At 43.2% G+C, this 12561-nt stretch overlaps 1 protein-coding gene across 14 annotated transcripts in view; it reads right to left on the minus strand.

Annotated features, from left to right (window-relative positions):
- Window positions 1-12561, minus strand: part of LOC144605650 (citron Rho-interacting kinase-like) — a 140183-nt gene that overhangs the window by 61439 nt on the left and 66183 nt on the right. For all 14 annotated transcript variants that reach the window (XM_078421109.1, XM_078421102.1, XM_078421110.1 and 11 more), the window contains 6 exons: window positions 10834-10887; window positions 8372-8512; window positions 6192-6317; window positions 2474-2569; window positions 985-1101; window positions 371-480 (listed from right to left, as the gene is read on the minus strand). In XM_078421109.1, coding sequence (XP_078277235.1) covers window positions 371-480; window positions 985-1101; window positions 2474-2569; window positions 6192-6317; window positions 8372-8512; window positions 10834-10887 — 644 coding nt within the window. The remainder of the gene's footprint in view (window positions 1-370; window positions 481-984; window positions 1102-2473; window positions 2570-6191; window positions 6318-8371; window positions 8513-10833; window positions 10888-12561) is intronic.

The following is a 12561-nucleotide window of genomic DNA, read 5'->3' on the forward strand; positions in this document are numbered from 1 at the left end:
GAGTTGCTGCCTTACAGCGCTAGCAGCGCCGGAGACCCGGGTTCGATCCCAACATCTGCACGGAGTTTGTATGTTCTCTCCGTGACCTGCGTGGGTTTTCTCCGAGATCTTCGGTTTCCTCCCACACTCCAAAGACGTACAGGTATGTAGGTAAATTGGCTTGGTAAATGTAAAAATTGTCCCTCGTGTGTAGGATTGTGTTAATGTGCGGGGATCGCTGTTCGGCGCGGACTCGATGGGCTGAAGGGCCTGTTTCCCGCACTGTATCTCTAAAACTAAAAAAAACTAAGAACAATGTCCCAGGAAGTTAAATACGTGAAGTAATCTAATCAACTCTAGATCCATGCATGTAATGGGGTCCAGCACTCACATGCTTCGTTGAGTAAAAATGCTGCTGTTTGCTGCAAGTTTGTTTGTTTCAGAGAGTTCTGCTATTCTCTGCTCCAGAGATTTGATTTTGGAATCCATGGCATTTATCGTCTGAAATAAGAAGTTAATTAAATCAGATTAAAAGAAGGATCGGCAAAAAACAAATCAGAGCAGGGTTCCAGCCAAAAAATCATTTGATACAAGCAGCCTTTTAATAGGATTCTAAGTCTTTTGCCATAATAAATGCTGGAAACTTTATGTTGAAACTGAATTTTTATAATATTGATGACTCCTCCACTACGTCACTACAAAACATTTTATATTGCTGCATTCCATAATGAGAAGCTGCATTTTCTGCACCTGCATCAAAAAATACAAGTTGAAAATAAAATTGTGCCAATTAACATTTTTTTCTCATAAATTCCGAGTGCAAATTTTAATCTGTATCTCAAATTTTTGAATCATGATTTATGAATTTTCTTGAGGGCGAATTCATATGGTATGAATGACCATAACATAAGGGTCACTGATAAAACCAATTTTGATTTTTTTTTTTAAATCAGAGCTACGTATTTCGGTCCTACTGTGCCCTGCTTAAGATAGTTTTTCACATACCGCTTTCTGATCATTGATCAATTTGGACTTTTTACGTAAATCTTCTTCATGCTTGAGACGACAATCTTCCAGTGATTCCTTCGTTGCAACGCCCATCTTCAATTGTGCCTCCATAACCTGAGAGAGAACAAATCAAAGAAGAATAAAAGGTGAGTCGCCTTCTGAAAATAATACTTGGGGAAAACAGGACTTGGGGTGAAACGTTTATATATGTTGGCAAAAGGGCGGCACACAGTGGCGTGGCGGTAGAGCGGTAGAGACCCAGGTTCGATCCTGACTGCGGATGCTGTCTGTAAGGAGTCTGCACGTTCTCCCTGTGACCACATGGATTTTCTCCGGGTGCTCCGGTTTCCTCCCACACTCCAAAGATGCACGTCTGTATGTTAATTGGCTTTGGTAAAATTGTAAATTGTCACTAATGTGTGGGATAGTGTTAGGGTACGGGGTGATTGCTGGTCAGTGATGACTCAGTGGGCCGAAGGGCCTGTTTCCACGCTGTATCTCCAAAGTCTAAAGCCTAATGTCTATTATTCAAGAAATTCCTTTGTCCCTCTTTTCTTTACACCCATTTGATTCTTCATTGTGACTAATAAACAAACATATTGATGGTCATTTTCAACTCATGTGCATACTCTACATTTAAGACTAGTATATTGACTGAAAGTCAGATGAAAGATGCTAAGGATCTTATATCACCCCCGTCCTTTATAAACTCCACTGGCTCCCCATCCCCCAGAGAATCCAGTACAAAATCCTCCTCATAACCTACAAAGCCCTCCATAACCTGGCCCCATCCTACCTGACCGACCTCCTCCACAGGCACACTCCCACCTGCACCCTCCGCTCTGCCGCTGCCAATCTCCTATCCCCCCACATCCGGACCAAACTCAGATCCTGGGGGGACAGGGCTTTCTCCATCGCTGCTCCCACCCTATGGAACTCACTACCCCAAACCGTTAGAGACTCCTCCACACTCACCACATTCAAAACATCGCTGAAGTCTCACCTGTTCAGTACTGCCTTCAACCACTGAAGGTCACCTCACCTTCTGTCTCCTTTCTCTGTTCATTTATTTATTTACTTATTTATCTATTTATTCATTTCCCTATGTTCTCAAAATCTCTGTAAAGCGTCTTTGAGTATATGAAAAGCGCTATAAAAATAAAATGCATTATTATTATTATTATTAAGGATGACTAGGAGAAATTATGGAATAATTACTTCTCGTGCACTAAAATGTTCCCAGCAAGTCCGATGGCCACATCAGCCTGATATTATTTGAAAATCCAACCTCCCTTATTTATTGCTTTGGAAGGACTGCAGATAGACACAAAAAGCCGGAGAAACTCAGCGGGTCAGGCAGCATCTCTGGAGAAAAGGAATAGGTGACGTTTTGGATCGAGACCCTACTTCAGACCTGCATTCAGGAACTGCAGATGCTGGTTTACACCGAATATAGACACAAAAAGCTGGAGTAACAGATGTTTACCTTCATTTTGTCCTCGTAGAGTTGTTCTTTCTGCCGAAGGTTGGTTTCCATGCGTTGTGCTGTTGCTTGGGCCTCACACCAACTTTCTTCCAACTCCTGGTTTGGAAAATAAATTAGAATAATTGTAATGGCATAATAATTAATATATTTGTTCATTAGCTCACATCTTATATCAGTTATTCACAAAATGCTGGAGTAACTCAGCAGGTCAGGTAGCATCTCAGGAGAGAAGGAATGGATGACGTTTCGGGTCGAGACCCTTCTTCAGACTGATGTCAGGACAAAGGAAGGATATAGGTGGAGACAGGAAGATAGAGAGAGAACTGGGAAGGGGGAGGGGAAGAGAGGGACAGAGGAACTATCTAAAGTTGGAGAAGTCAATGTTCAAACTGCTGGGCTGCAAGCTGTCCAAGCGAAATATGAGGTGCGGTTCCTCAAAATTCTGGTGGGCCTCACTATGGCACTGGAGGAGGCCCATGACAGAAAGGTCAGACTGGGAGTGGGAGGGGGAGTTGAAGTGCTCAACCACCCGGAGATCAGGTTGGTTAAGGCGGACTGAGCGAAGGTGTTGAGCGAAACGATCGCTGAGCCTGCGTTTGGTTTCGATGATGTAAAGAAGTTGACATCTAGAGCAGCGGATACAATAGATGAGGTTGGAGAAGGTGCAGGTGAACCTCTGTCTCACCTGGAAAGACTGTTTGGGTCCTTGGATGGAGTTGAGTGTGAAGGTAAAGGGACAGGTGTTGCATCTCCTGCGGTTGCAGGGGAACGTGCCCGGGGATGGGGTGGTTTGGATAGGAAGGGACGAGTGGACCAGGGAGTTACGGAGGGAACGGTCTCTGCAGAAAGGTGAGGGAATGGGAAGATATGGCCAGTAGTGGAGTCCCGTTGGAGGTGACGGAAATGTTGGAGGATGATTTGTTGGATACGCTGGCTGATGGGGTGGAAGGTGAGAACGAGGGGGATTCTGTCCTTGTTACGAATGGGTGGAGGGGGAGTAAGAGCGGAGCTGCGGGATATAGAAGAGGCCCTAGTGAGTGCCCCATCTATAATGGAAGAGGGGAAGTTCCGTTTCCTGAAGAATGAGGACATCTCTGATGTCCTAGTGTGAAACACCTCATCCCGGGCGCAGATGCGGCGTAGACGGAGGAATTGGGAGTAGGGGATAGACTTTTTGCAGGAGACCGGGTGGGAAGAAGTGTAGTCCAGATAGCTGTGCGAGTCAGTGGGTTTATAGTAGATGTCAGACTAGTCTGTCTCCTATGATGGAGATGCAACAAACACTCTCATATCAGTTACGTCTTTTTCAGAATCTTTGTGGAACTAAAACGCAGCGATTAGCCAGTGCAAACAAAACATCAACCATCAAATCTTACCCAGAAATCTGTTTGGATTCTGCATTAACATCTAAACTAATCAGTGAAGGCTCCCCAGATAACGCTCTCTCATCCCCTCAGACAGATTATAGCTTCAAGTTGATCAACCAAACCCAGTGTGAGCCAACTTTATCTGCTCAGTAGAGGACAACAAAATTAAATTGCTGAATTTAATCACAATGGGACCCCCAAATTAGATTAAAGAACAGTATGTGGCTTTTCACAATGGTAACACTGGAGTCAATAAAATACATTTAGGAGATCTAGGTCTTTTACATGTTTCAAGGTGGACACCTGTCATTTTTTTCCCCCACTCATTCCTTTTTACACTTCATCATTTAGGAATGTGTCTGATATTTAGAGCATGAACTAACTCCATTGTTAGGCAGAGTATGCCTCAAGTTAACGCGAGAAACCAAGTTGCAAAAGTAGTTCAGAATATTAATTAACTTTATAACAAAACTCCCTAGTTTAACTTCTTCTAAATGTAACCATGTAGAACTTGTTGGTTTCATAATCTTCACTACCAACTTCCACCCTGTCCTCAAATTCACGGACTATGTCTGACACCTCTCTCCCCTTTCTCGATCTCGGTCTCTATCAGAAACTATCAACGGAAGTCTAGCAAAACCCACTGATTCCCACTACCTTGACTTACACCTCCTGCCACCCTGCCTCTTGCAAGGATGTTCAATGTCTCCATCTCAGCCACATCTGCTCCAAAAACAAGGCTTTCCACTCACGTACATCTGAGATTTCCTCTTTCTAAACATGCTGTTGTAGATCAAGCCCTCATCTGTATCTCCTACGTCCTACAGTTCTGCTCTAGCTCCCCCGCTCCCCAGATGGAACAAACCTTCACATCTCACCAGCCTCCACATCCAACACACCTTTCTCCAACATTTACGCCTCTTCAATGTAATCCCACCACAAGCAACATCTTCCCGTCGTCACCTCTTTCTGTCTAGACCACTGCCTCCTTGCCATCCTTCCCACCCTGTACAACCCCTCTCCAGGCACCTCCCCTGCAACCGCAGAAGATGTAACAACTGTCCCAACGCTTCCTCTCTCATTTCCATCCAGCATCCCCACATTCCGCTTGAGTAACACAAGGGTATGAACACAAGGGTATGAACATTGAATTCTCCAATTTCAAGTAATGTCCCATACCCTTCTCTCTTTCCCCTGCCCCTCCCCACCCAGTTCATTAATCTCTCCGACCATCTCCCTCCAACCCAGCCACCTTGCTCTTTTCCTCTCCTTCGTACGTTCATCTCCCATCCCTGAGCCCCATTTGCCTTTCTTCTTTCTCCCATATCCCTTGCTCGGTCTTTATATTTCATTCTTCTTTGTTCCTTATCTGAAGTCCTTTTGTCCCTGTTTCACTTCTAGTCTTTGCCTCTTACTTCCCCCCACCCCCACGTCTGTATCACTTGCCAGGCGTTAGATTTTTTTAAGATTTAGAGATACAGCGCAGAAACAGGCCCTTCGACCCACCGGGCCCGCGCCGCCAAGCGATCCCCGCACATTAACACTATCCTACACCCACTAGGGACAATTTTTACATTTGCCCAGCCAATTAACCTACAAACCTGTACGTCTTTGGAGTGTGGGAGGAAACCGAAGATCTCGGAGAAAACCCACGCAGGTCACGGGGAGAACGTACAAACTACGTACAGACGGCGCCCGCAGTCAGGATCGAAACTGAGTCTCCGGCGCTGCATTCGCTGTAAGGCAGCAACTCTACCGCTGCGCCACCGCGCCGCACTTTGTCCCACCCCCATCGCTTTCTCCCCCCTACTTCAGCTTGTAGAAGTCTTGACACAAAATGTTGTCTGTCCATTCCTTCCTCAGATGCTGCGTGGCCTGCTGAGTTTCTCTGGGGTTTTTAAAAAAAACTTTTCCTAGTTGCACACAGACTAGATTTCCACAGCAGAAAAATAAAATCGTAATCCAACATTTTGCACTTGGCACAGATCCATCATATTCTACACCATTAAGCTGCATCCCAGGCTCAGGTAGCATTGCGTGAACCACCAGTGGTAAAATCAGTTCTTTAACTTCAATTCAATATCTCTCTCCCATCCTCTCAAACTATCCCCAACAGCATAACACCCCCCTACCCCCTCAAGCCTTTGAGATATAGGAGTGAATTATACCAGACCACTGTCATATGTCTTGCCATCTAAGTGAAACTACCATATCACGCGAGGAAGAGATCAAGTCACCTGGCTGCCCGGACAGACGAGGTGGGTGGCCCTGTAATGCTATTGTGACTAACGGCAGAAAGAACAATTTTGACAATTGTTCCAAATCTAACAACATAAACTAATTATACGTACCAGTATTTTCTGAGCCATTTGCTGTATCTGCTGAGATTTTGTTTGCAGATCCTCCTTGAGCTTGTTTTCTCTGCGCTCCACCATCTCAAGTCGCTTCACTTGATTCTCCAGAGACTTGCGACGTTCCTTTAATTATCAACACGTCAGAAATTTATACTGATTCTAGAGTGATGATTATTTGGGGTATTAAGACCCTAGTACCTTATCTACCGAGATAAGTGGCCACTTGCCAGCCTTTTTGGCTCGTATCAAAACTGGTTTAAATACATATGATAGAGAACAACAATAACATGGATATTTCAAAATGTTACGAACACCTCAAAACCATTAAGGAAGTGCCCACACATCACTCATGTAAAGTGGTTTGATTGTATTGCTATGCCTTAACAAATTCTCTATGATTAAATAGATAATATACTTGTAGCTATTGTCAGCTTACAACAAAAAGATTTCCCACATCGATGTTTCTGAAGAACTGTACACTTAACAAGAAAATTATAATGGATGGTATAAGTTTTAACATAAAGACACTTAATTTTCCTTTCATAAGAACAACCTAATGCAAGGATTGAAAGAAACAACAAATTGCATTTATACATTCCATTATAATACCTTGCCATTTCCAACACATACCCCAACATCAAATCAATTAGGTACAAGAAGAGCAGATAAAAGATAATTCCATAGATTTAGTTAATAAAAATACTGGAGGAAAAGAATGTGGTAAACATATTAAAGACTGCAGTGATGAAAGATTTGGTGATGTGGTGGTTGGCCGTTTATGATTTTGGCTTGCGTTATTTCAATGCCAAGTCAGAAGCCTGCTTGTTAAGAATTTAAAAAATAGTAAGAATTATGAATTAACACAGGAGACAACAGCTTCAAGATCTTTTGAAAGAAAATGGGGATTGGAGAAGGGAAGACATTTACAAAGGCATTTACAAAGGGAGGTGTTAATGATAATGGGTAGGAAGGGTTCTAATTGTGCATGGTCCATCTGTGGTAGCTTGTATCGGCCAGGGTGAGAGAGTGTGGAAGGTACAAATATTGCATTTGGTTTGTGGAAGCAAGTGCTCACTGGAGATCAGGATGAGCTAGTGAGCATGGATGGCAGATATTCTTAATGGTATACAATTCACAGAGGAAAGTGGGTCATTTATAAAATATACCATTGGCTAAGCTATGACACTTTAAATCATGCAAGACTCGCCACTTCCATAGCTATTTGCTCCTGATCTACACATATAGATTGGCTAAGGTGGGACGAACCAAATAGCAATAATACGGTGAAGGAGGAACCACTGGATGATATGCGAGTTGATTTTCTGCACTGATATGTTAGAGGTGTACAGCACAGAAATGGGTTCGTCAACCCACCATACTCATACTGATGGACTTTATGTCCATCTACATTAAATATATTTGCTCACACTAGTCCATATCCTTCCATGCTTTACCTATTTAAGTCCCTGTCCAAACATGTCTTGAACATAGTGACAATATACAATTCCCCCGTCTCCGGCAGAGGTTTCGAGATGTCAGTGTAAAAAGAGAATTACCCCTTGGATCTCCCATAAAACTCATTCCTCTCCCCTTAAATCTATGCCCTGCTGTTTTTGATATTCTACCATGAAAGCAAGATTCTGATTTTCTACCCTATCCATGCCACCTAATAATTTTATATACCTCTCTCAGGTCACCTCTCAGCCTTCTTCACTCCAGGAAAAACAAACCAAGCCTATGTAATCTTTCCCCATTGGAAAGTACCCCTATCAAGACAGTATTCTGGTGAATTTTCTTTGCACTTTCTCCAGCATATGCACATTATCCCTACAGTGCGGCAAGCAGAAATGCATACAATGCTCAAAATCTGGTCTAAACAATGTTTTGTAAAGGTGACACATAACATCCTGACTTTTACACTCTCTGCTCTCAATGTTGAGGCAAGCGTGTGATACATCTTCTTCACCATCACATCTACCAGTGTTGCCACTTTCGTGGAATTATGAATTCGAACCTCAAGTCTTTCCGCTCATCAACATCTTTAGTGCTTTACCATTTACTGTAATTATCCTCGACGAACCAATTAAGCAGCATGTCATCCTAGATTACGCATCGTGTAATGAGAAAGAGATATTGAGAATAGTTAATTGTGTTCACCAACTGAATTTTCATCATACCTCCGATTCCACCAGTTTCTTCCTGAAGCTTTCACTGGAGTTCTCGCGGCCCTGTAGCTTCTCAAGGTCTCGCTCCGCGCGTTCTTTAGCCTGCCGGACATTCTGCAAGAGATCTGTGGCTTCAGAGCTGGCTTTCACCGCCTGCAACAAACACAGGAAAATAAAAATACAACCGCAAGATTCTTCAGATTTATTTTGGGGTTTCGTTTAGTTTAATTAGAGATACAGCGCAGAAACAGGCCCTTCGGCCCACCGAGTCCGCGCCAACCAGCGATCCCCGCACACTAACATTATCCTACACACACTAGAAACAATTTACAATTTTACCAAGCCAATTAGCCTACAAACCTATATGTCTTTGGAGTGTGGGAGGAAACCGGAGATCCCGGAGAAAACCCACGCAGGTCACGGTGAGAATGTACAAACTCAGTACAGATAGCACCTGTAGTCAGTATCGAACCCGAGTCTCTGGCACTGTAAGGCAGCAACTCTACCGCTGCGCCATCATGCCGCCCTTTAAGTCAGACATTTTCTTGAAATTTGCTTTTATAATTAACATAGAAACATAGAAAATAGGTGCAGGAGTAGGCCATTTGGCCCTTCGAGCCTGCACCGCCATTCAATATGGTCATGGCTGATCATCCAACTCAGTATCCGTACCTGCCTTCTCTCCATACCCCTGATCCCTTTAGCCACAAGGGCCACATCTAACGGGGATTTAAAAAGTTAAATCCACATTTAACGGGGATTTGTTGCTGGGATCGGCCATAAATTCAGACCCAAACGGTCAGAAGTGAAACTTTATGGAAATTTCAAACAGCTTATTTGAACTTTATCATTTGAATCTGGCGCTTTTGGCACGTGGGTGAAAGGCTGGCTTTCTCCACATTTTACAGAATTACATTTCAGCTTAGATTGGCAAAGTGATGGTAAAAGATTAATAAGAGTCTGTACGGATGACCAAGTTTCAGTTTGCCTGTACTGTAAATCTCTATCTCTCTCCCACTCTAACCTTTAACTGTTTGAACAACATCCAATGTCAGCTTGAGGAGAAAAATCTCACCTTCAGACTCAGCACATCATACGTATCAGGACAGCTTTGAATTCAACAATGTCAAATAACCAACCATTGCATTTTCTGTTGGCAATGACCAGTTCCGATGAAGGTCATCAACCTGTAACGTTAACTCACTTTTTATCTCCCCACAAAATGTGCCTGAGCTTTTAGGTGTTTCCAGCATTCTCTTTCACTTCAGATTTCCGACAACCCCAGTGTTCCACATCAGACAAGTGCAACTTGTGCTTTCAGTTACTGGAGGGCTTAAGTTACAAGAAGAGTTTGGAAATGCTGGAACCCCATGACACATGCACTAATTAAGAATCTATCTATCTCTGCTTTAAAAATATCCACTGTCTTGGCCTCCACAGTGTTCTGTGGCAAAGAATTCCACAGATTCACCACCCTCTGACAAGAGAAATTTCTCATCTCCTTCCTAAAATAACGTCCTTTAATTCTGACGCCATGACATCTAGTCCTAGACTCTCTCACTCGTGGAAACATCCTCTCCACATCCACTCTATCCATGCCTTTCACTATTCTGTATGTTACAATGAGGTCCCCCCTCATTCTTTTAAACTCCAGCGAGTACTGAGCCAGTGCCAACAAACACTCATCATAGGTTATCCTACGCAGTCCTGGGATCATTCTTGTAAACCTCCTCTGGAACCTCTCCAGAGCCAGCACATCCTTCCTCAGATGTGATGCCCAAAATTGCTCAAAATGTGGGGCGGCACAGTGGTAGAGTTGCTGCCTTACAGCGCTTGCAGCACCGGAGACCCCAGGTTCAATCCTGACTATGGCTGTATTCCCTGACATGAAGGAGGCTGACCTTACAGAAGTGTATAGAATTATGAGGGGGATAGATAGGAGAGACAGTCACAACCTTTTTCCCAGGGTACGGGAATCGAAATTAGAGGGCATAAATTAACGGTAACATGGGAAAGATTTAAAGGGACCTTCTGAGGGATCTGAGTTTTTTTTCCCCCACTCGGAGATAGTGAGTATGTGGTACAAACTGCCAGAGAAGGTAGAGACCGATACAATTATGATGATAGGTATCCAAAATATTCCGAGGGATATGGGCCAAATGCATGCAAACGGGATCAGCCCCACCTGGCTCAATTTGGCCATACAAAATACATAATTGTATCGGTCTCTCCCTCCTTATTTGGTTCTTCCTTTTGCCTGCCAGCCCCTGCATCACCACTTGCATAACCCTTTGACAAGTTCCATTCTACATACTATCTCGGACAATGGAGGTATAGAATTTTCACCATCCAAAATAAAAATAATTATTCGTGTCATATTACATATTTTCATCCCACCCCTGCTGTTTTATCATGAAATCAACTCCACTCCCCTAACTCTGGGCATTCCTATAATTTAACCACGTACATCTTACCTTAGCAAGCTTTTCCTGCAATTCCTGGATTTTTTTCTGCTGCTCTGTGTTCATCTGAAACACACACATCAGTCATGAATTAGTCCATCAGTCCAAATATATTGGAAAAAGTACAAACCCCCAGAACGATTTATTTTGACATCACAAAGCTTGACTTTCACCTACAATCAATTAATTGGCTAAGAAATGTTCTGAAGCACCCTCTCTGAAGGACCTGGCTAAATCCCACAGACCATACCCGGCAAAGTAGGCTTACATCAGCTGCATCAATGTGAGGGATAAACATATTTGACGCTTGTTAATTTACCTGTTGCAGATGCATCTATCCACAACCATACATCTGGAACTCACCACACGACAGAACCTATTGAAGCAATAATAGATACTGAAGATAGACACAAAGTGCTGGAGTATTTCAGCAGGTCAGGCAGCAGCATCTCTGGAGAAAAAGGATGGGTGATGTTATGGTCAGGACCCTTCTTCAGATTGCTCCCCATCTGGTTGTGTGTTATCATCCGCATGTTAAATTCAATAGATTTAGGACAGAAAAAAGGACTTCAAAACAGGCCATCGTAAGAGATTTCACTGCAATGTGTGATCTCATAAACCACATCTAATTCATTACGTTATTACCATGAAGCCTGGGGATCAATTCTTGTTCAACAAAGAATGTGCAGGAGCCTGGCAAATGCAGCATTAACAATAACTAAAAATAAGATGCTAACACAATGAATCTAGAATGCATGCTAAAGAGTAGAAGCACCACACGAAAAGTGGAAAAACACTGTGGGACCAAAAATTCTGCTCCACGAAAGCATATCAACACCTCTACTTTCTCAGAAGATTAAAGGAGTTCACATGTCTCCAATGTATCTGACCAACTTCTGCACAAGCACCAATGGACACATCCCATCGAGAAGTATCACAACTAGGTTTGGCAACTATTTTGCCAAAGACCACAAGAAATTGGAGAGTTGTGGATGTGGCCGGGTCCTTCACACAAACAAGCCTTCCCCACTCCACCCACCAGCGATTCCACAGTGCCTCTGAAAGCAACCAATATCATCTGGTCCAGCTTCGCCCGGTCATCCCTATTCTCCCCTCTCTTGTCAGGCAGAAGATACAACTTGAAAGCATATACCACCAGATTCAGGAACAACATCTTCCCCACTGTTATCAGACTACTGAATAGTCCTCCAATAACATAGCATGTAGATCCGATCTTCCAACCTAACTCACTAATGACCTTGCTGTTTTTAAATATTTGCACTTTCTCTGTAACTGTAATGTTATAAAGCGGTATCACTATATTCTGCACTAGTATTTTTCTTTTTGCTCGACCTGTTTTTTTGTGTACGACACCTTGCAAATAAAGCTTTTCACAGTATCTCAGTACACATGGCAACAATAAATCAATAACTAATAACCATTGCAGCCCTGGCAATTTTACAAAATCTACAATTTCTCAGAAACTGTAACACTGTAATGTTCTGCATTCATCATATTCTATTTTTCCCTTTGCACTGCTTTCCCTTTAGAGATACAGCATGACAACAGGCTCTTCAGCCCACACCGGTAATCGATCACCCATTCATACTAGTTCTATGTTATCCCATTCACATCCACTTCCTACACACGAGGGACAATTTACAGAGGCCACTTAACCCACAAGCCCACACGTCTTTGTGATGTACGAGGAAACCGGACACCCGGAGGAAATCCACGCGG

The sequence above is a fragment of the Rhinoraja longicauda genome, chromosome 25 (genome assembly GCF_053455715.1).
Source record: "Rhinoraja longicauda isolate Sanriku21f chromosome 25, sRhiLon1.1, whole genome shotgun sequence".
NCBI classification, from domain to species: domain Eukaryota; kingdom Metazoa; phylum Chordata; class Chondrichthyes; order Rajiformes; family Arhynchobatidae; genus Rhinoraja; species Rhinoraja longicauda.